At 33.9% G+C, this 23,417-nt stretch overlaps 1 protein-coding gene and 1 long non-coding RNA gene across 3 annotated transcripts in view; one reads left to right on the top strand and one right to left on the bottom strand.

Annotated features, from left to right (window-relative positions):
- Positions 1–1,210, top strand: part of LOC136037703 (uncharacterized) — a 185,385-nt gene extending 184,175 nt beyond the window's left edge. Inside the window, exon 2 of the long non-coding RNA XR_010620025.1 lies at positions 1,153–1,210. This is a non-coding gene — a long non-coding RNA (uncharacterized LOC136037703). The remainder of the gene's footprint in view (positions 1–1,152) is intronic.
- LOC136037697 (uncharacterized) overlaps positions 933–23,417 on the bottom strand; it is a 47,962-nt gene continuing 25,477 nt past the window's right edge. The window contains exons 3-5 of one of the 2 annotated variants that reach the window (XM_065720454.1): positions 22,456–22,630; positions 4,619–4,754; positions 933–1,380 (exon numbers count right to left, since the gene is read on the bottom strand). In XM_065720454.1, coding sequence (XP_065576526.1) covers positions 1,364–1,380; positions 4,619–4,754; positions 22,456–22,630 — 328 coding nt within the window. In that variant the 3' untranslated portion in view covers positions 933–1,363. Of the gene's footprint in view, positions 1,381–4,618; positions 4,755–17,351; positions 17,475–22,455; positions 22,631–23,417 lie in introns of those variants that run through there. The other variant, XM_065720455.1, reaches the window with a different exon arrangement.

Raw genomic sequence — 23,417 nt, 5'->3', positions numbered from 1 at the left:
ATTGTTCACTAGTGCGTGCCATAGCAGGCAAAAACAAGGGGAAGAAACTTAAAAGGAAGTGTCCTTCAAGTAGGCAGTAGCTTCTTTGCACTTATACAGCCGTTAGTTGCTGGACTTTTAAAAACTATTTCCTAAAAAATGGCTAATCCCTACAAGCTGACACCATATAATGGTTTTTCAGTTTGACAACAACACATCTGAGATTATCAATACAGCATAGACGTCCATAATCAAAACATATTAAATTCATTGGTTCCGCATTGCCAACTTTTTGCCATTAAATGCATAAACCGAATCCTCTAAGTTAACAATCTTAAACCAAATAGACTACGCTGAATGAAGATATCGAGCACAAAAAAAAACAAACGAAAAAGCCATAAATATGAATTGCGCAACTCTCATTTAACTCCCCCAAACAACTAGCGGTGTTGGCTCTTTAATGAATACGGAACATATTTTCAACAGAAATTATTCTTTCTCCGATGGTTTTTCAACATATTTGAGAGAATAAATTATTTTAGTCATTTCATAATAATATTATTTCGCCATTAGTAAGCATATAGATACGGTAAATTCTGGCATTTCGACAAGCAAGATCGCCTTTCCAACTTTTATCAAGGTTCACTCTATATATAAAAAAGCCTAGCTACATTTTTTTTAAGTTTAGCATTAATCCGAAAATATAAAATGGTGGGTCCAGAAACAGATCTGTCGAAACTGTTTTTGAGAGATAACCACAAAACCAGTTTTCCTTTATGACATCCCCATCTTAAAAGGGGATGTTTAAACTTATAAGTATCCAACACATGTTCGTGTATAATAAGTGATTTTCATTAATTGTTTTGATGAACGCCGTTTTGTATTTTATCTGTCTTGTACTCCGTTCCTATGAACTATCCCTAACTCTAGGATCAACAAGTAGTTTGCAAGAATGCAAAGAAGCAATATTTTATTGATTTAATTTCTGGTAAAATAAGGGGAAAAAACTGGTCTTGAATGTTGAGTCAGGAAGGGGTTCCTTGGCAGGAGCAGAGGCCTCATAATTGCACAGCTTCAATGAGCAGTAAATTCGTTAGGTGAAGGATGAGCAAAAAAGAATATTGATCAGAAAATTTTTTTAGGGTTCTATTTTTTTTTGTAAAATATGAAAAGGTGAGAGAAAGAAAAATACACACGAATTTTACTGAGATTCTATTTAACTTAAGGTTTAGAACCCTTGATTTTTTATTTATTTAAACTTTAAAATTATAAGAAACCAGTTCTGTTGCACTGTCTTTTTATGTAAAAATAAGCGTCTATACACAAAAAGACGAATGCAACAGAAAACAGGCTTATACAGAGTTAGAAATTTACTGCCCAGCAGCTACTTTACTTCATTACCTAGAAAAAAAGAGGAACGTCAATCATTTATAGACAATAAATACTATGTTTTTCCGACCTAAAAAATTTATAAAGGGATAAATTTTGAAGACTGGCTAAATATATTACAAGAGCGAAAACCTCAAGGTGGTTGGGATGCTAGGTCAAGACCTTTTTTCCCTTACTATTAACAAATCCTTAGACTTTCCTGGCTCATTTTGTTATGTAGAATAAACACACATCCGTGATCTGTCATCTGGCAAAAACAGCTAAATTCCATGTTTTTACAGAGAAGCTGGAAACTTCTACAGTTTGGTGTACCAGTACTCTGGTACACCAAATCTGATCGTGTGGTTTTCGTTAAGATTCCTGGAATTTTAAGGGGTATTTTCCACCCCTTATTTCAGAAATCGGGTAAATTTTGCTAGGCCCGTAACTTTTGATGGGTAACACTAAACTTTATGAGACTTATATATCTTAAATCAGCATAATAATTGAATTCTTTTGATGTGTTTGTTGATATTGAAAATCAGTTTTTAGAGTTTTGGTTACTATTTTAATCTTTCAGTTCAAAAAACTTATTTTCCCAAATTTTGATTTCTGATTGTTAATCAGATCATGCCATATAATCCAGCTCCCTCAAGGTGGTTTCAGGCACCATCCTCTGTCCCCACTCTGCACCCACCGACACTCTTTCATAACTAATTATTGAAAAAAAACAAAAAAACTTATAATTCTTATTAAACAGCCAGTCTGCTTCAGGAGTTACTCTTAAACAATTGGGACGAAAAATTCAAAGCTTACAATTAATTAAAAGTATACATATGCTAAAGTTTATGTATACTATATACTAAACTATATATGTATGCTATATACTGAACTATAATAAGGTATACGCTATAATTTCTGTCCATTTTAAGTTTTGATGTTGCTTCTTACTTCCAGTTAAAAAATAACTTTTTTTTAATTTAATTTTTAATTGTGCTCTCAAATAATGCCGGGAAATCTGGCTCCTCTCCATGAAAAATCCCTTCCTCCACGGAAAAACTCCACCGTGGAAAGCTCCTTTCATATGAAAAAAAACTCCCCCCTCCAGGGAAATTCCTCCAAGACAATTACATTCTGGCTGAGAATTCCACCCAGAAACTTTCTTGGGGCGATCTCAGGTGAAAAATATTTCTTGAGCACTTTCATTTGAAAAAGACTAATTTCTGATTGTTTTTAACATCAGACCGGTAATCCCCTACGTGAAAAGTTTCCCAACAAAAAGCCAGCAAAAGAGTATTTTCTAACATTGTTTAGGGAGGGGGAGGGGGGTACAAAAGAAACTTTTAAAAACGTATCGAAAATGTGAAATTGACATCTACGCCCTTAAGATTTCTGGTTTACACTGTTATTCTGAACTTAAGAATAACGCTAAATCCCAAAATGAGCAGAATCTACTCCATACAGGAGGGGATTGCCCCTTTCTTGTCCTCACCTCCACTTCAAGGTCAAAAAACTTAGCAATGTGCTCATTCCATCAGAAATTAATATTTCTAGTCCTTTTTTGTAGTCCAAGGGGATTGGGGACCAACCAGCTACGTGGGGATGATACTTTCCACGGGGAGGAGGTATTTTCCGTTTTTTCTGGAGAAGAGTATTTTCCGTAGGGGATTATTTACCGCATGTTTTTTTTTTGGGGGGGGGGAGAGGGGTTAAACACCAGCCAGCAAAAAAGGAAAAGAAAAGATAGAAAAAAAGGCCGCTAATATCTTTAGATGCGTCAAACGAGACATGCTCAATGCTGGTAAAAGCCAGAGTAAAACAGAAACGTCTACAATTAGAAAAAAGGAATTGTAATTGACCAAGTGAAGAAGAGAAGGTGAAAATCAGAATTGCTCGTCAGTAAAACTAAAAGTAATTAAAATATAACCTGCATTAGGCTGGACTCTTTTTACCTGGACGGGATTGGAGTAGCTCAAATACATTTGGTTTGCTTTTTTTGTGCGGGAGGGGGAGGGGGGTCAATTGTTTTTGGTTTTCCTTTTTTAAAAATCTTGTTTCTAGTTTTCTTATCTCCCACTGTTCTTGAGGTTCCATACTTCCAGTTTCGTATTGCTTTCGTTCTTATTTTTTTTGTACTATATGAATGAATAAATAAATCTTAAAACGAATACAGCTAATATTGAATATGTAAATCAAGTTTAAAATGAACAATTTTTTTTTACTATTGTAGAATAAATGAAACCAAAACGAACAGAAACTAAATAAACAATCATAGCCAACAAACATACAACATGTGCTAACATAAATGAATGAATAAATTTTGAACTGATTGGGTTTTCAGCAGTTGACATAATTATAAGTTAAATATTAAGTTTAACCTTATTTCTTCCTGAGACCGATCAAGACGAATTTAGTTTCACTATAAGAATTTAGCTACTACCTCATTTCCTAAATTTAGAAATCTAAAGCCTACTACGTCATTGGCAATTCACTGGAAGCGAATTATATCACAAATATTCTCTTTTCCAGTCATTACAGCATTCAAATGAAAATACATATTACAACTATTAAAATTTTACTTATTTAATTTTGTTTATTAAAGAAAATTACTTTTTCAATTTTATTTATTCAATTAGAGTTAAACCTTTAGCCTCCTTATATTATTAAATAAAAAAAAAAATGTTTTTTTTTAACTGAAAGTAAGGAGCGACATTAAAACTAAGATTTGATTTGTTATGCAATAAAAAACAGGCAAATCCATCTCATTAAATTTTTAATGTAAACTTTAATTTAATATTTACCACACAACTACTTGGATATATTTGAGATAATTAAGACGGTCAGAATCCACTTTTGTTTTTGAAACTATAATAAAAACATTTCTATAACATTTTGTGCAAATTTCAGTTTTAGATTTTTATATGTTTCAAAATGAATTCTAAATTTATAAAAAATATTCTTTTTATACGCTAATTATGTTTTCTTTATTTCTTTTCGGTTGTTATTGATTGAAGTCAAGCAGAGTTTAATTATGCAAAGCGTATCAGCTAGCATAAAGTACTTCAGATAAATATTGTCGTGGTTGGAAAGAAAAGGGCGCCTGAAGCCTTAATATGTCTGACTTTTAAAAGCATGGGGGGGGGGCCTTTGAGGAATTATTCACCTCTGAAGAGCATCCATAAGTATCAGGCATTGAATACAACACAACCACCAGATCAAATGCTTGATGATTAACAAAAATGATTAACAAAATTGTAAGAAAATTGCTTACCTTTCCCTATTTCTTGTACAACCATAAAATTCCAAATTTCATTAAAACTCATCCCAATGCAGATGGGGGCAAGAACTATAAGAAATCCGGGTAGATACATCTGACCAGGCTTGCCACTCAAATAAAAATGGCCAAACTAAAAAAGAAAAAAGAAAAAAACTAAAATTTGACGTAAAAAAAAAAAACGAAAGTAAAACCTGTAATAAAAAAAAAAAAAAGGAACACCAGAGCAACGCGAAATCAGGCTTGCAGTTCAAAGAGAAAGGGCCAGATTAGGAATGTCAAATTCATGTCATGAGTTCAATCCAAATATGACATAGTGTTGCCGGGACCCAGAACACAAGGGACAATGAGAATAAATATATAGGTGCCTACCTTGTGCCATGCTGGGGCCCGAAAGCACGCGGTGGCAAAGACCGGGTCTACTGTTAGAACACAACAGACAATGAGTATTAATATATGGAAGCCTGCCGCGTGTCATACTTGGGCCCGTTGGCGAAGCCACCGTGACCCAGCACTGTCTGCGGTTAAAACACAAGGGACAATTATCCATATTTAGAAGCCTGCCGTGTGCCATGCTGGGGCCCTGCGGTGAAGCCACTGCGACCTAGCTAGTACGTAATAAAAATATAAGAATATAGAAGTTTGTTACGTAATTTAATTCTTAAGTTACGTATATTTATTACTAATAAAAACATTCATTAAAATTGAAAGATTTAGTTGCCTTTTTTGGTAACCAAAAAATTGGAGGGTAACCAGGCCTCCTCCCCCATCCCTCTTTTCTCAAAATTGTCTGATCAAAACTAAGCGGAAGCCATTTAACCAAAAAAAAAAAAAAAATTAATATACAAGTTTCATTTTAATAATTTATATGCAGAGCCAAAATCAAACATGTATTAATTCTAAAACGTTCAGAAATTAAATTTAAAAAAAACTAGTTATTTTAACTGAAAGTAAGGAGCGACATTAACACTTAAAACAAATAGAAATTACTACGTGTATAAAAGGGGCTGTTCCCATCTCAACACCCCGCTCTTTACGCTAAAGTTTTTTACTGTTTAATAAAGTAGAATTAAAAAAAGAGTCAAACTTTAGCATAAAGAGTGGGGCGTTGAGATGGGAACAGTCCCTTTCATACAAGAAGTAATTTCTTTCGTTTTTAGTTTTAATGTCGCTCTTTACTTTCTGTTTAAAAAAAAAAACTAGTTTTTTTATATCTAACAGTTTGTGGTAACAAACTGCAGCAAGGAGCAGCCCAGCTCAAGAGTAATCGAAACTCGATGCCAATACTTACATCAAAAGAATTGCATTTTAATGCTGATTTAAATATATAAAATAAAACTTAATATATAAAACTTAAAGCTGATTTAAAGCTTAAACTAAAAGCTGATTTAATATAAAAACTTAATATATAAAAACTTAATATATATATAAATATATAAAATAAACCAGCATTAAAATGCGATTCTTTTGATGTAGCTATTGGTATCAAAATTCCATTTTTTAGAGTTTTGGTTACTATTGAGCCGGGTCGCTCCTTACTACAGTTCGTTACCACGAACTGTTTGATAAGTTTCATCAAGATTAGTCCTACCCATCAAAAGTTACAAGCCTGAGAATATTTGCCTCATTTTGGAAAATAGGGGGAAATACCTTCTTAAAACTCCTACAATCTTAACGAAAATCACACCATCACATTCAGCGCATCATAGAACCTTATTGTAGAAGTTTCGAGCTCCTATCTACAAAAATGTGGAATTTCGCATTTTTTGCCAGAAGACAGATCACGGATCCATTTTTATTTATTTTTTTTTCTCCAGGGGTGATCGTATTGACTCAGTGGTCCTAGAATGTCGCAAGAGGGCTCATTCTAACAGAAATTAAAAGTTCTAGTGTTTGAAGTGACCAAAAATTGGAGGGCACTTAGGCCCCCTCCCACACTAATTTTTCCCTAAACTCATCAGATCAAAATTCTGAGATAGCCATTTTGTTTGCCATAGTCGAATAACTTAATAACTATGTCTTTGGGGACGAATTACTCCCCCACAGTTCCCGTGAGATTGGCAGCAAGTTCCAAACTTTGGCCTGTGTTTCAAACAGTTTGTGGTAACGAGCTGTAGTAAGGAGCGACCCGGCTCAATAGTAGCCAAAACTCTAAAAAATTGAATTTTGATATCAATAGCTGCATCAAAAGAATCGCATTTTAATGCTGATTTTAAATATATAATTTTCATCAAGTTTAGTCTTACCCATCAAAAGTTACGAGCCTGAGAAAATTTGCCTCATTTAGGAAAATAGGGGGAATACCTCCTAAAAGTCGTAGGATCTTAACGAAAATGACACCATCAGATTCAGCGTATTAGAAAACCCTACTGTAGAAGTTTCAAGCTCCTATCTACAAAAATGTGGAATTTTGTATTTTTTGCCAAAAGACAAATCATGGGTGCGTGTTTATTTGTTTGTTTGTTTTTTTCCCCCAGGGGTCATCGTATCGACCACGTAGTCCTAGAATGTCGCAAGAGGGCTCATTCTAACGGAAATGAAAAGTTCTAATGCCCATTTTAAGTGACCAAAAAAATTGGAGGGCATCTAGGCCCCCTCCCACGCTCATTTTCTTCCCAAAGTCAAATGATCAAAATTTTGAGATAGCCATTTTGTTCAACATAGTCGAAAACCATAATAACTGTGTCTTTGGGGATGACTAACTCCCCCACATTCCCTGGGGGAGGGGCTGCAAGTTACAAACTTTGACCAGTGTTTACATATAGTAATGGTTATTGGGAAGTGTACAGACATTTTCAGGGGGATTTTATTTTGTTTGGGGGTGGGGCTGAGGAAGGGGGCTATGTTAGAGGATCTTTCCTTGGAGGAATCTGTCATGGGGGAAGAAAAATTCAATGACAAGGGAGCAGGATTCTCTAGCATTACTATAAGAAAACAATGAAAAATAAACATGAAAACGTTTTTTCAAATGAAAGGAAGAAGTAGCATTGAAACTTAAAACGAACAGAGATTATTACGCATATGATGGGTTTTAAAAATACTTTAGCATAAAGAGCGAGGTATTTAGGAGGAAATAAATACCTTGCTCTTTATGCTAAAGTATTTTTAGTAATTTCAACTATTTATTCTACGGCCTTTTTGATTCAGGGGTCATTCTTAAAGAATTGGGACAAAACTTACGATTTAGTGTAAAGAGCGAGGTATTAACGAGGGTACATACCCCCTCGTATACATAATAAAATATAAGGTTATGAAAGTTTGTCACGTAAGTTAATTCTTAAGTTACGTATATTTTTTACTAATAAAAACGTTCGTTAAAAATTAAAAGTTCTAGTTGCCTTTTTAAATAACCGAAAAATTGGAGGGCAACTAGGCCTCCTTCTCCACCCCTTATTTCTCAAAATCGTCTGATCAAAACTAAGAGAAAGCCATTTAGCCAAAAAAAGAATTAATATACAAATTTCATTTTAATAATTTATGTGCGGAGAGCCAAAACCAAACATGCATTAATTCAAAAACGTTCAGAAATTAAATAAAAAAAAACTGATTTTTTTTAGCTGAAAGTAAGGGGTGACATTAAAACTTAAAACGAACAGAAATTACTCCGTATATGAAATGGGTTGTCCCCTCCGCAATCCCTTGCTCTTTACGCTAAAGTTTGACTATTTGCCACAATTCTACTTTTTAAAACAATTAAAAGCTTTAGCGTGAAGAGCGAGGGATTGCGGAGGGGACAACCCATTTCATATACGGAGTAATTTCTGTTCGTTTTAAGTTTTAAAGTTGCTCCTTACTTTCAGCTAAAAAATTTAGTTTTTTTTTATTTAATACGTACATAGTAATGGTTACTGGAAAGTGTACAGACGTTTTCAGGGGGATATTTTTTTTAGAGGGGAGATTTGAGGGTGGGAGGGGGGACTACGTGGGAGGATATTTCCAAGCAGGAACTTCTCATGGGGTAAGAGAATTTCAATGAAGGTTTTCTAGCATTATTTGAAAAAAAAAAACAATGAAAAAATAAATATGAAAAGTTTTTTCTACTGAAAGTAAGGAACAGCATCAAAACTTAGAACAAACAAAAATTATTACGCATATGAGGGGTTTAGCTCATTGTAATACCTCACTCTTCAGGCTAAAATATTTTTAGTAATTTCAACTATTTACTCTATGGTCTTTGTAGTTCAGAGGTCAATCTTAAGGAAGTGGGACAAAATTTAAGCTTTAGTATAAAGAGTGAAGTATCGACGAGGGGTGAACCCCTTTGTATACGCAATAAAAACATACGAATATAGAAGATTGTTACGTAAGTTAATTCGTAAGTTACGTATTATTTTTGCAAATGAAAACGTTTGTAAAAAATTTAAAGTTCTAGTTGCCTTTTTATGTAATAAAAAAAATAAGAGGGCAACAAGGCCTCCACCCTCCCTCCTTTTTTCTCAAAAACTTCCGAATAAAATTATGAGAAAGCCATTTAGCCGAAAAAATTAATATGAAAATCTTGTTTTAATTATTTATATGCAGAGAGCCAAGAACAAAACATGCATTAATTCAAAAACATCCAGAAATTAAATAAAAAAAAAAAAACAAGTTTTTTTTTAATGAAAGTAAGGAGGAACATTAAAATTTAAAACGAACAGAAATTACTTCGTATATGAAAGGGGCTTTTCCCCTGCAGCCTCTCGCTCTTTACACTAAAGTTTTTTTTTAGTTTTAAAAAGTGGAGTTGTAAGAAAGAGTCAAACTTTAGCGTAAAGAGCAAGGCGTCAAGAAGGAAAAGGCCCTTTCATATACGAAGTAATTTTATGTTATTTTTAAGTTTTAATGTTGCTCCTTACTTTAATTAAAAAAAACTTTTTTATTTAATTAATTTAAAAGAGGGATCACTCATGCACAATCTACTCGGTATTCTACAATGCAAATTTGACACAGAGGCGGAGCGAAACAAAATTCAGCCAATGCCAAATAAACACTTAATGATTAAATGCTTTAACCATTTGAGACTTAAATACTTGTCATTTGCTACTAAACTAAAAAAACAAAAAAACTTCTACAACAAGGTTCTCTTATACGCTGAATCATGGAGGGCAACAAGGCCTCCACCCTCCCTCCTTTTTTCTCAAAAACTTCCGAATAAAACTATGAGAAAGCCATTTAGCCGAAAAAATTAATATGAAAATCTTGTTTTAATTATTTATATGCAGAGCCAAGAACAAAACATGCATTAATTCAAAAACGTCCAGAAATTAAATAAAAAAAAAAAACAATTTTTTTTTTATGAAAGTAAGGAGGAACATTAAAATTTAAAACGAACAGAAATTACTTCGTATATGAAAGGGGCTTTTCCCCTGCAGCCTCTCGCTCTTTACACTAAAGTTTTTTTTTAGTTTTAAAAAGTGGAGTTGTAAGAAAGAGTCAAACTTTAGCGTAAAGAGCAAGGCGTCAAGAAGGAAAAGGCCATTTCATATACGAAGTAATTTATGTTATTTTCAAGTTTTAATGTTGCTCCTTACTTTAATTAAAAAAAACTTTTTTATTTAATTAATTTAAAAGAGGGATCACTCATGCACAATCTACTCGGTATTCTACAATGCAAATTTGACACAGAGGCGGAGCGAAACAAAATTCAGCCAATGCCAAATAAACACTTAATGATTAAATGCTTTAACCATTTGAGACTTAAATACTTGTCATTTGCTACTAAACTAAAAAAACAAAAAAACTTCTACAACAAGGTTCTCTTATACGCTGAATCTCATGGTGTGATTTTCATTGATTGTATGACTTTTAGGGGTTGTTTTCCTCTATTTTCTAAAATGAGGGTAATTTTCTCAGGCTCGTAACTTTTGATGGGTAAGACTACTCTTGATGAAATTTATATATTTAAAATCAGCATTAAAATGTAATTTTTGATGTAAATATTCGTATAAAAATTCCATTTTTTAGAGTTTCGGTTACTATTGAGCCGAGTCGCTCCTTATTACAGTTCGTTACCACGAACTGTTTGATAGCCAAAAGCAACATGTCGAGAATTCTACCAAAAATTTGTTGTATGTTCGTAATTTTTGTAATGTTTTGGGTATGAAATATTATAGTAATTCATTCCTTCTGGTTTTGAGTTTAATAGGGTCCTTTAGGTTGAGTTTTAAAAATGTCTATATATGGAAAGTTTATTTTCTGTAATAAATAAACACTAACATCTTTGGTATCACAAATATTAATTTCTTCAATTTGACACTGAAAGATTTAATGGGCATCCCTATGGGACCACACGAGGTGGACCAGTTCTTTTGGCAACCATAATAAAACTCATGAAAGTTGGACCGTATATTAGTAAAGAAGGCGCGGGGGAGAGTATTTAAAATGGTTGAAGTCAGACACCAATTCTTATTTCATAATATGGAGAATAATTGTACTTAACACATTTTGAATGCAGACCCGCCATAATTTAGCCCCCCCCACCCAATGTACAAATATATAGCCCTAATTTGTTTCTAAAGTAGGGAAAATACTAACAAAAAAAAAACGGTTTGTCTTTCAGTTATTTATGTTTTATTTAGTTTCTACATACAGGCAAGTGAAAACTTCAAAAAGAATGAAAGGAATTTGATTGACTTTGAAAAAAGACAATTCAAGTTTTACGAGAAAAGGGAGAAAGAACTAAATAATTTCAAGAATTGAAAATTTTTATAACCTATGAAATGTTTGACTAAATGTTTCAATTCTGGATGAAAACATCCTTGTTTCCTTTCTATAAAATCCTTTCTCTAAGTAAAAAAATATAATTAGTAATAATTTTTTTTTCTTCAGTGGATTTACCTTCCGCGTTTGTTTAATTTTGATCCTTTTTCTGGATGTCCTTAATATTTCCTTTAATTTCAGTAAAATATTGTACTTTGACACTGTTTAACACACAAAAATAGGTATATATTTGATTTTTTGATAACTGATCATGAGCACAGTTTAATGTTATATATTCTCACTACTGTGATCATGAGGAACACCACTGAAGGCGAAAATTTTTGTCAAATATCTACCTAACGGAAAATACTTTTGTAAAAATAGATGGCAGTAAAAAGCTGAAAACGGGTTTATTAACAGATGTAGAATTTAATAAATAAGTTTCGCCTTCTTTCTCTAAAACTACTATATTAAGGTTATCTTAAGAGATGAATTTAATAAAAAAGAACGATTATTTCTACCATATGGATTTTTTGACAGAATTTTAAATTCTATTTCTTAAACTGATATTGAAGTAACTTGGCCATCTTATTTTTTAGAATATAAGTTATTGATTTACATGCTGGTTTACGTGCAGGTTTGCAAGGAGAAACATAAAACAATATGATAGGCAGCATCGCTCTATAATAGCTAGAAATATAATAAAAACTTTCAAAGAAGCTAGTTAGATTCAATGAAAGTTCTAGTGCTCTTTTTAACATTAAATAGAAAAAAAAAGGTTGTTTTTACTGAAAGTAAGGAGCGACATTAAAACTTGAAACGAACAGAAATTACTTCGTATATGAAAGAGGCTGCTTCCTTATCAACGCCCCGCTCTTTACGCTAAAGTTTGACTCTTTCTCTCAATTCTTCTGTTTAAAACAGTAAAATACTTTAGCGTAAAGAGCGGGGTGTTGATGAGGAAGCAGCCTCTTTCATATACGAAGTAAAAAATATGATGAAAATATAGTATTTCGATGAAAAAATTATGGTAACTACGACGAAGAATTTTGGAAAGTAGGCCGTCTAGAACGCATGATTTTAAATACCTAACCACCACCATAAAATAAAGATTTTAGTTAAGATATACCTGTATAGGTACCATTTATCTCTCTCAGGCTAAGCTGATTACCCTGAGTGGACAGAGGAAAACCGGTTGAACTACATATGAAAACAGTGTTGTCAGAGTAATCCGTTAGTACCCCCCTCACCCGGAAAACAATCCCTATGAAGTTTTGACCCAATCCTAAACCAATAATAAGCCCTTTTCCTTTAGTAAAACCTATGCCAAATTAATTTACATTCTATTAGGCCTTTGCCCCAGGGACTGTTGGGGTTATGTCATTCTTAAAGACATATTCATCAAGATATTCCACTATTTGAAATAATAAGCATCTCAAAACTTGTATGGGACATTTTAGGGGTTATTAGATATTGGATAAACAAAAAGTGCTTGGGGGGCAGGTTGCCTTGTTCTAATTTTTGAGAATAAAAGGTTCAAACAAGATGATACCTGTCTGCCTTTCAACATGCCAGCCTTGAAAAACTTGTTTTGTGCAAAAGTTTTTAATATTAATTTCCTTTCATTTTTTATAACACTTGGCATTTGCCAGATGACATAGCGATCGCCATTTCTGTCTGCTTGTCTGTCGGTCCCGGTTTTGCTAGTTCGGGCATTTCCAGTTAAGCTAGGACGATGAAAGCTGGCAGGTGCATCAGGGTCATGACTATATTAAATTAGAGTCGTTTTCCCGATTTGAAAATCTTGGGGGGAGTAGAGGGACGATTAATTAAGAAAAATCAGAAAAATGACGTATTTTTAACCTACGAGTGGGCGATCAGATCTTAATGAAATTTGATATTCAGAAGGATATAGTACCTCACAGCTCTTATTCTAAATCCCGACCGGACTCGATAAGATTAGGGGGAAGTTTGGCAAAAATTTTGTGCAAAAAGTTTTACTAGGGATTGAATTTTTGTCAAAAGTGTCGAAAAAAGATTGCTCAAAAACATGCTCAAAAACAAAGGTCCTTGAATTTGAACGGGAAGTATTTTCAAAGACCTTGAAGACTTCGGCGTAAAGAATGGGGATAAGGAAAGAGTAGGCTAGTCTAATAATTTCTATTCATTTTAGCTTTTAATGTTGCTCCTTACTTTCAGTTGATTTTTTTTATTTTTAATTCAATGACATTAAAAAGCGACGTGAAGATTTTAACTTAAAAACTTCTATAAATTAAACTTTCCTATATATGAGAGAGGCTGTCGCTTTAAGTTTGACTTTTGTATCGCAATGCTTTAAGAATGAACATTCTAGCATAAAACCAGTGATAAAAAGCTGCGATTTAAAAAAAAAAAATGCAATTTTCAATTTTAAAAAGATGCTTCATGGATGATAAGACTTATTTGGTTACATTTGTCTAAAGCAAAAAAAAAAAAAAATCCTCAAACAGTTCGTGGTAACGACCTGTAGTAAGGAGCGACCCAGTTCAATAGTAAACGAAACTCTAAAAAACGGAACTTTGATGCTAAAAGATATATCAAAAGAATCGGATTTTTATGCTGATTTTAAATAAATAAGTTTCATCAAATTTAGTCTGTGTCATCATATGTTACGAGCCTGAGAAAATTTGCCTTATTTTGAAATATAGGGGGAAACACCCCTTAAAAGTCATAGGATCTTAACAAAAATCGTGCCATCGCATTCAGCGTGTCAGAAAACCTTTGAAAAAATTTAAACCTTTGAAAAAATTTTAAGGTCCAATCTACAAAATGTGGAATTTCGTATTTTTTGCCAGAAGACAGATCACGGGTGTGTGTTTGTTTGTTTTTTTCCCATGAGTGATCGTATCAACCAAGAGGTCCTAGAGTGTTGCAAGAGGGCTCATCCTAACGGAAATGAAAAATTCTAGTGCCCTTTTTCAGTGACCAAAAAAATTGGAAGGCACCTAGGCCCCCTCCCACGCTCATTTTTTCCCAAAGTCAACGGATTAAAATTTTTAGATAGCCATTTTGTTCCACATAGTCGAAAACCATAATAAATATATCTTTGGGGACGACTTACTCCCCCACAGTCCCCGTGGGATGGGCTACGAGTTACAAACTTTGACCAGTGCTTACATATAGTAATGGTTATTGGGAAGTGTACAAGCGTTTTCAGGAGGATTTTTTGGTTGGGGGGAGGGGTTGATAAGAGGGGGATATACTTGGGGAACTTTCCATCGAGGAATTTGTCATGGGGGAAGAGAACAAAGAATTTGTGGTTTGAACATCTCAAAATAATTATTGTGTTTTTAACTCCAACAAGCTCGTCCCCAAAGATCTGTTTTTAAGTCAGAAGACAGATCACACACCCGTGATCTGTCTTCTGGCAAAAAATACGAAATTCCACATTTTGTAGATTGGAAAGCTCGTATAATTATAGAAAACACAAGGAAAACACCTTAATAAAGGAGAATTTCGGTAAGCATATGCTGTCAACTTAATGCTTGCATTGCAAGAGTACCCATGAGCTGATATATGAAGACATTATAATCAGAAATGTTTCAGAAGACATTATAATCAGAAATAATCAGAAATAATCAGAAAAAAAACTAAAAAAGGTAAAAACTACAAAAAAAAACTAAAAAGAAAAAAAACTAAAAAAGCTAAAAAACTAAAAAAAACTAAAAAAAGGTAAAAAACTAAAAACTAAAAAAAACTGAAAAACTAAAAAAAGGCAAAAACTAAAAAGAGTTTTGGTTACTATTGAGCCGGGTCACTATTTATTTACAGTTCGACACCATTAACTGTTTAATTACCCATCAAAATCTAAACAGAGATCATTGAAATATTGATCGTTGTTTCTGCATTACCAGAAGTATTGTATTTATAAAACTTCACAGTTTCATGAAATGTATTTAAATATATAGAAAATACTTGTTTAGCTAGGGTAAAGGGCATGTTTAAAACTTAAAACAAATATGGAATATTCTGTATATAAGGGGGACTACCCCCATTCTCAACTCCTTGCTTATTAAGCAAATTTTTTTTTGTGCTTTGAAATTATTTTTTTCCAATTGCAAATTTTCTTAATAATTTCGGGAAAAAAAACTTTAGAGTAAAAAGTAAGGACCTAAGAGGTTGACATTCCCTTTCAAATAAACAATAGTCTGTTCAAATAGGTTTCATATCTGTTCCGTGCTTTCAGTTGAAAACCTCTTTTTTTATTTAATTTCTGATAGTTTTCCAAATCATAGCTAGGCCTAACTAAGATATAATTTGACCTGTAGGTCCCTTAAATCCCTGGTTAGGCTACTTACTTTCAAAATTTGTAAATTAATAGTTATACGTTGATTCAGGCACGTACTCAGGAATTTTTTCGGGGAGGGGCCAAAACCTTCGAAAAGGCAAATATAAAGTAGCACTTTTTTATTTAGTAACTAAGTAAATGCAAAAAGCACGTATATCGGAAAATACGGATTAACTTTAATCTGTAGTATTGTAGCAGATGGGGGGGGGGGAAGGAGACTGAAGCCTCAAAAATATGTTTTAGGCTCAGGTTATGTTCATATGATATAGAACCAGTGATTAATCTATTATATCCCACTGAAAGGGAAATTTTAGGGCTAATAGTGCAATATGGGTGCTGTGGGGGGTAGTCCTTCTATTGCGAATACGTCGATTTTAATGAAAAATGGTAGTTTCCAAAATTGATCCATTAAAAGCTGTACTTTATCCTGAAAAGGGGGGATGAACGCCCTAATATCAAGGATAATTTTATTTTGCTGTGGAAAGCACTCTCTTTACAAAAAAAAAATAACAGTAAAATCGCTAATTACTTCAAAGAGGGTAAAAAGTAAGACAGAAAATGGGTTAATAATTGGGCAGTGACTTGACCAGATAATTTCATGCTGTAAAATCCCCATGAAAGGCTTCACACATGTATCTAGATTCTTAATAAATGTCCTATTTTTGCCAGAAATCCCAAGAAACCATGGGGGCAAAGGCCCTCCCCCTCCCTGCGTACGTGCCAGCGTTGATTATTAAATCCTACATTTAAATTTGCAAATTAAATTTTGGATAGAATTTGAATATACTTCAAAAATTGGCAGTGAATAGTAATATTGATGAAAAGTCCTAGCTAATATTATTTCTAAAGAACTTCGGTTGGATGAAAAGGTGTATTATAGTTTGTATGTATGGCAATTTTGTGAGACCTCTGATCTTCTATATAACTGAAGCCCTCACAGCCTCTAAAATAGTTTTTTTATTGATAAATATTTACATAATTTTTTAAATGTACTGAAGTACATCATATAAATAAAAACAGAAAAATATTACCATTTAAAATTACTGAAAACTAGGTTCATAGCAGTATTTGCCACCCCAAAGAAATTTTATGGCAGGGCTGATGATGAATTGCCTTGCTTATTCTACATCTGTGCCGATAGATATGGGAGTATAAAATATTAGCTGTATGGAAAAACATTTTAATTAATTTCTAGTCCCCCCTACCTCTTTCAACATTTATTTGAAACTTCATGAAAAAGTAAGCAGTTTGCCCATTAAAATACATTTTGTTTGAATTTACCCTACCCCTACCTAAGAAATTACTCACCCCTCCCTCTTCATTAGAGTTGATACGCAATTAATGATCACCAAACGTAGCCTAATTTCATTACAAATAAAACAAATCAACTTGGTTGAATCCGGTACTGCCACCGTGTGGTATTACTTCTTTTATAACTTGGAAGCCTAAAATATAGTTACTGATATTTTTAGATAGATTGGCTTCTCAAAATTTAAATAGATTGCAAATTCATCCTTTTTGATGTAAAGTCGTAGTTAAGTGCCTTAAACCAGCTAAACTGTCATCCAACCGCCACTTCTATTTTGGCACCTGCTCCCCCCTGAAAAAATTTCTGTTGGCACCCTTGCAAAGGAGCCTCAAACGTCAACAGTAGAGTTCTCTGATAGCATTGAGCTGTATTGTTCCTTATTTACAGTTCGTTACCACGAAGGGTTTGATTTGACTTTTTATCCCAATAAATTAATAACAAGTCCTGAAACACGGTGAACCAGATTCAATTTCAGCTACAACATTTTCTCTAATAACATCCTTATCTATTGGTTTGATCTGATAAATTGAACCATTTTGCTACAAAAGAGAATAAGTAATTAAAAGCAATAAACAACAAGCAAAACAACAAACAAGCAGGGGTTGCTTGTGCATTTGTGCCACTCACTCAAGTTTACGCTGTGTAAAACTCGAGAACAAACCGGTTTCTTCGTTAGTTTCTTTCAGCTTAGCGTGGGACAAGACAAGTGACCGAATAGATGGAAAATATATAATCTGTGCTGTATATTTGTACATCAGGGGGGGGGGTAAAGTATTTGGACAGTTTGAAGTTAAAAACAATTCTTACTTCATAATATGCAGAATAATTGTACCACACATTTTGCATACACACCCGCTATATTTTATCCTTCCCCCCTAATGTGCAAATATATAGCCTAAATTTGTTTCTAAAGTAACGAAGAAACTAACAAAGAAACCGGTTTGTTCTCGAGTTTTAAACAGTGTAAACTTGAGTGAGTGGCGTATAATACACGAGTACCAGGCAAGGATGTGTGAATTTATTTCAGTGAGGAAAAATTAGAAAAAAAAACACACAAAAGAATCTTGATTTTTGAGAGATTAGGATGCAGACAAGGGCATCCCGCTCTCCTCTGCTCGTGCAGTAAAAACTATTATTCTCCTTTTTTGGGGATGACATAATTATACCAACAAATGAATTTTAAGAATTAAGTAAGCTTCAAATTTTAAAATAATGCGACCAGGGCAGTATCCAGGAATGGTGGGAGGCCTACCCAATTTGACCCCCCCCCACCAAAATTTAGTCCGATACATAAGAAAAGTAGCAATAATGCATGTTAACAACTTTTATTACGATTTGTAAAGATTTTTGTACCCAACCGAACAAAAATTATGAGTATATTTGCACAACAGACCCTTAGAGTATATTAGAGTTATAAATTAGAGTATATTTGCACAACAGACCCTGTGTTACAGACCCTGTCTGTAACACAATTCTTCAAGCCCTTCCAAGTAATGAAGTAACTGGTGTTTTTTTTTTTTTTTCAATAGAAATCGAAACTCAAAAATTTAGAACTTTGATCACAACATGTGCTTAAAAAGAACCTGTTTTTATGTTGATCCTGAATGTACATTTTAATAGATGAACTTTAGGAGGCCCTAGACGGTCAATCATTTTGATCAAAATTTTCTGCTAATCCATTGACTTGTGCTTCAATTAATCTTCAATCGACCCTTCATTGTCCACCAAAGATAATCTAACACTACTTTTGATCAAAATAATTGAATCATTGAAACTTTCCATCAATCACCGGTAACGCCAGACCCAGGCGTCAAACGGGTTCCTAGACAGTCAATCATGCTTGAGTCAACCGACCGACGGAAGCTTTTGATCAAAATGGTTGACCGTCTAGGGCTTCCTTTAGAGTTATCCATGAATTAACACAAAAATAATATGCTCAATTCTAGAAAGGAGGAAAAAGCACCCAAAAAGAAGTGAAGTGAATGAAATTAAGCCATTAAATTCAACATGTTTGAAAGCCCTATCGAAGTTTCAAGCTCCAATTTACAAAAATACAAAACTTCGTATTTTCCTTGAGATGAATGGCAATCAATGTGCATTTGTTGCTATATGTTTATATGTTTTTTTTTCTTTTCCACTATAGATCACGTGGTACTTTGACCGTAGAAAATCGAGAGAGGGCTCAAGGTGAACTTCAAACTAATATTTTGACTCAGTTATTCCAGAATCTGAAAAACTTTCAAATTTTGCATTTTTTTTCTAATCATAGAAGGGGGTTTCCAGTTGAGGCACCCCCTGAATATTAATTGGCTTACTCTTTCATTAATCATTCCCTCCCTTCACCTGCTCAGAAACTTTCTTATTTTAAGCACAGAGGCCGAAAAATTACTCTTTATCAAACTTTGAGAAAACCATGTTATCAATTCAGGTAGGTACACAGGAGGGGGGTTGCGGACCCAGAGCTCCCCCAAGTATGATGTTTTACTCTTTGAGTGGTAATTTCTTGTATTTTCAATTGAATCAGCGTATTTTAACCAATTTTTCAAGTTCTCTCCTTCCTATCTCCAATAAATTCTCATGTATGTACCGTTATCATACCTCCTTGGCATTGTTTATCTGATCCCTGTAAAACCTCTTTATTCAAATACGAGCTTCTATCACGAGTCTGTTTTTGTATGGATATTATGACGCAGTTATTTTATAATCCAAAATTTTTTTCAAAAATTGGCAAGACCTTTGAATCATGACTTGAAATTTGTTACACTGATTTCTGCTTATATGCCAGGAGCTATTTCCGGGAAAAAGAAATTACATATACAAACGAATTATTCATAACATATAATTCGTTAAACATATTAATTATTATTGCACGATACAAAATGAGAAAAAAATGTAAAGCAAAAACACGAGGATATTTCAAGCCAGTGAAAAAGATGGGATAACATTGTAAACGTTCCGGTCAAAACTTTCGCTCCATTGTCCCGAGAGCACGGAAGTGAGTAAAGAGTAAAACAAATTATTGAGCATTCAGGTACTTGTCTATTACCCCGACAAAACTCAAGTTCTTGATCTGATTAAAACCGGTTTCTCTCTCTGCATTCGGTAACGATTAAATTTGCCTGATTGAGATGAACTACTATGCAGGTATATTTTAATCAAACAGTTCGTAGTAACGAACTGTAAGGAGCGACACGGGTCAATAGTAACCGAAACTCTAAAAAGCGGAATTTTGATACCAATAGATACATCAAAAGAATTAGAATTCAAAAAATAGGGGAAAACACCCCCTAAAAGTCATAGAATCTTATTGGAAATCACACCATAAGATTCAGCGTATCAGAGAACCATACTGTAGAGGTTTCAAGCTCCTATCTGCAAAAATGTGGAATTTGGTATTTTTTGCCAAAAGAAAGATCACGGATGTGTGTTTAATTGTTTTTGTTTTTTTTTTTTCTCAATGGTGATCGTATCAACCCAGTGGTCCAAGAATATAGCGAGAGGAATCATTCGAACGGAAATTAAGTTTTAGTGCCCTTTTTAAGTGAACAAAACATTGGAGAGAAACTAGGCACCCTCCCACGCTCATTTTTCCCCAAAGTCACCGGATAAAAATTTTGAGATAGTCATTTTGTTCAGCATAGTCGAATTATCTAAAGTCTATGTCTTTGAGGACGAATTAATCTCCCACAGTCCCGGGGGGAAGCGCTGCAAATTATGAACTTTGCCAATTGTTTACATATAGTATAGATTATAGGTAAGTATAAAGACATTCTCAAGGGGGATTTTTTAGTGGGGGTCGGGGGAGGGGGTTACGTGGGAAGATATCCTCATAAAGGAATGTTTCATTAGGGAAGTTAAATTCTCCATGAAGCCGAATTTCCCACCATTATTTAAAAAACAATCAGAAGTTAAATAAAAAAAGAGTTTTTTCAACTGAAAGTAAAGGACCAACAATAAAATTTAAAACGAACAGAAATCATTACAAATATGAGAGGGTTCGTCCCCTCGTCAATACCTTACTCTTTATGCTAAGTATGTTAGTACTTTCAAACTTATTCTAATTGAACAGCCTTTGTGACTCATGGGTCATTCTTAAAGAATTAGAACAAAATTTGAACTTAAGCATAAAGAGCGAGGCATTGACGAGGGGGAGAACACCCTCATATACGTAATAATAAATAGTAATCAAACAGTTCGTGGTAACGGTCTGTAAATAAGGAGCGACCCGGCTCAATAGTTACCTAAACTCTAAAAACAGAATTTTGACACCAATAGATGCATCAAAAGAATCAGATTTTTATGCTGATTTCAAATATATAAGTTTCATCAAGTTGAGTTACCCATAAAAAGTTACGAGCCTGAGAATATTTGCCTTATTTTCACAAAAAGGGTAAAATACCCCCTAAAAGTCATAGAATCTTAATGAGAATCACACTATCAGATTCAGCTTATCAGAGAACTCTACTGTAGAGGTTTCAAGCACCTATTTGCGAAAATGTCGAATTTTGTATTTTTGCCAGAAGAAAGATTACGGATGCGTAATGTCTGCAGAAACGTTTTCTTCTTTTTTTATGGCAATTTCAGATGTTTTTTAGCTTCAAAAGGACCTGAGCCCATCTTTATTGCTAAATTATAATTAGTTGAACGTAGCTCGAGAATAGCTATTTAAAGCCTATTTGAGGCATTGGTCTATGACGGTTCGAATTAGAAAATTAGACGAACTTATATTTTTTCTGGGGGAGGGGGTTGAGACAAAAATTTTTAAAAAAGCATCAGCAAATTTTTTATATTCATTTTCGTTACATTTTTACGAGCCGCACAAACATTTCGGGGAAAGGGGTCAGACTCCTCACCCCCCTGGATGAGGCCTTGAAATTAGATGTCAAGTAATTCTACGTTTTCGTCTCACCAGTGGTCAAAGACTCGTTGTTAATTTGTTATGCATTTTTAAAACGTTTTTACCACGTTGTGGCGCTTTTAGAGAGATAAGCTTTGAAGACCCCCTGCCCCCAAAACGAATTATATATTTTAGTCACACGAAAAGTTAAAGAGGGGGGGGGGGGTAAATTAAAAGCTGTTCTCTAGGCGACATTTGAAATCAGGAATTGTATTTTCAGCATCATATTTTATAAAGTTTCTCAGAAGGGAAGGGGGAATATAAACCGTTTTTTTTTTCGAAAAAATAAATTGGATAAATGGGATACAAAATGTCAAGGAAATCAAGAAAAATTAGGTTCCCCCCCCCTTTGTACGTCCCCAGGGAAAGTGTCCTTCAAGTTATTTGTAGTGAAATTTTGATGGTTTTTTTCGGACACCCGTCTCTCATAACGATAAAGACTCGAAAATTAAATTTCTCGATACCCTTCTTTCAAAATGGGAATGAAGTAGAGGTCAAGCAATGTCTTATAGGTGTCTCCAATATTACTAAAAGCATAAATTGCTGAAAATACATGAGTGTTTGATATATTTACAATTAAAACTTAATTCAAAAAGGGATTACCTGCATGTAAGAGAACTTACTGTTTTGTGGTTAATTACTGTAGCCGTGTGAACAGCCTGTTCTTGCTCTAAACCCATCGTAGGTGAACCAAAATCAGGTGAGCTCCCTCGAGATTCAGAAGGAGATGTATCTGTAGTGAAACCACTGTCGTTCAGAGTCCCAGGAGAGGGGGAGTCAGAGGAGAGCGATTTATACCTAAGGAAGAACAATATAAATACTTTTAAACATGTACAAATAGAACCCAAGGGAGACTAGACATAACCCCGCTGTAGACAGGTTTCAAATCAATCAATCAGATAATATCTTTATTACCCAAAAGAGTACACAAGAGTTCAAAATAGGGTAAGAGGAAAAATACACACACCACGTCATAACTCTACCCTTTTGGTATAATTTAGAGGTCTTGGTACAAGGTAGCACAGTTAAATTTTTTTTGTTATAATATAATTTTTTTGGACATTTTGGTTTTACTGGCTCCTTTCTGGCTCGAATATCTGTTCAAGTTTTAGTTCATCGAAAATTTTCTTCTTGTTTTTGCGAATTTTCAACCTGCTGTTCAGATGGTGCAAATAAATTTCTTCGAAACAATTTTAATCAGAAAACGGGTACAATTTATTTCAAAGTGTTGACAACGCTGACACGCAGAGAAAAGACCCTACTATTGCGAAAAAACATACCTAATGTCCAATAGTATTATTGCAATTGATTTTTATCAAACAATTCGTGGTAACGAACTGTAGTAAGGAGCCACCCGGCTCAATAGTAACCAAACTAAAAAAAAATGGATTTTTGATACCAATAGCAACATCAAAAGAATCGCATTTTAATGCTGATTTTAAAGACATTAGTTACTACAAATAACAATCCAAATAGGGATCTGTTATTTACCCAACTGTTATTTATCGTCATGGGAAAGCAGTGTGGTCTTTGAATTTATCCACGATGTTAGTTACTAAACGCTAGTACAAGAGAAACTTCGAAA

This window comes from Artemia franciscana, chromosome 17, assembly GCF_032884065.1.
Source record: "Artemia franciscana chromosome 17, ASM3288406v1, whole genome shotgun sequence".
Taxonomy (NCBI): domain Eukaryota; kingdom Metazoa; phylum Arthropoda; class Branchiopoda; order Anostraca; family Artemiidae; genus Artemia; species Artemia franciscana.
The sequence above is the reverse complement of the archived record's forward strand: the minus strand, read 5'-3'. Positions and strand labels throughout refer to the sequence as shown.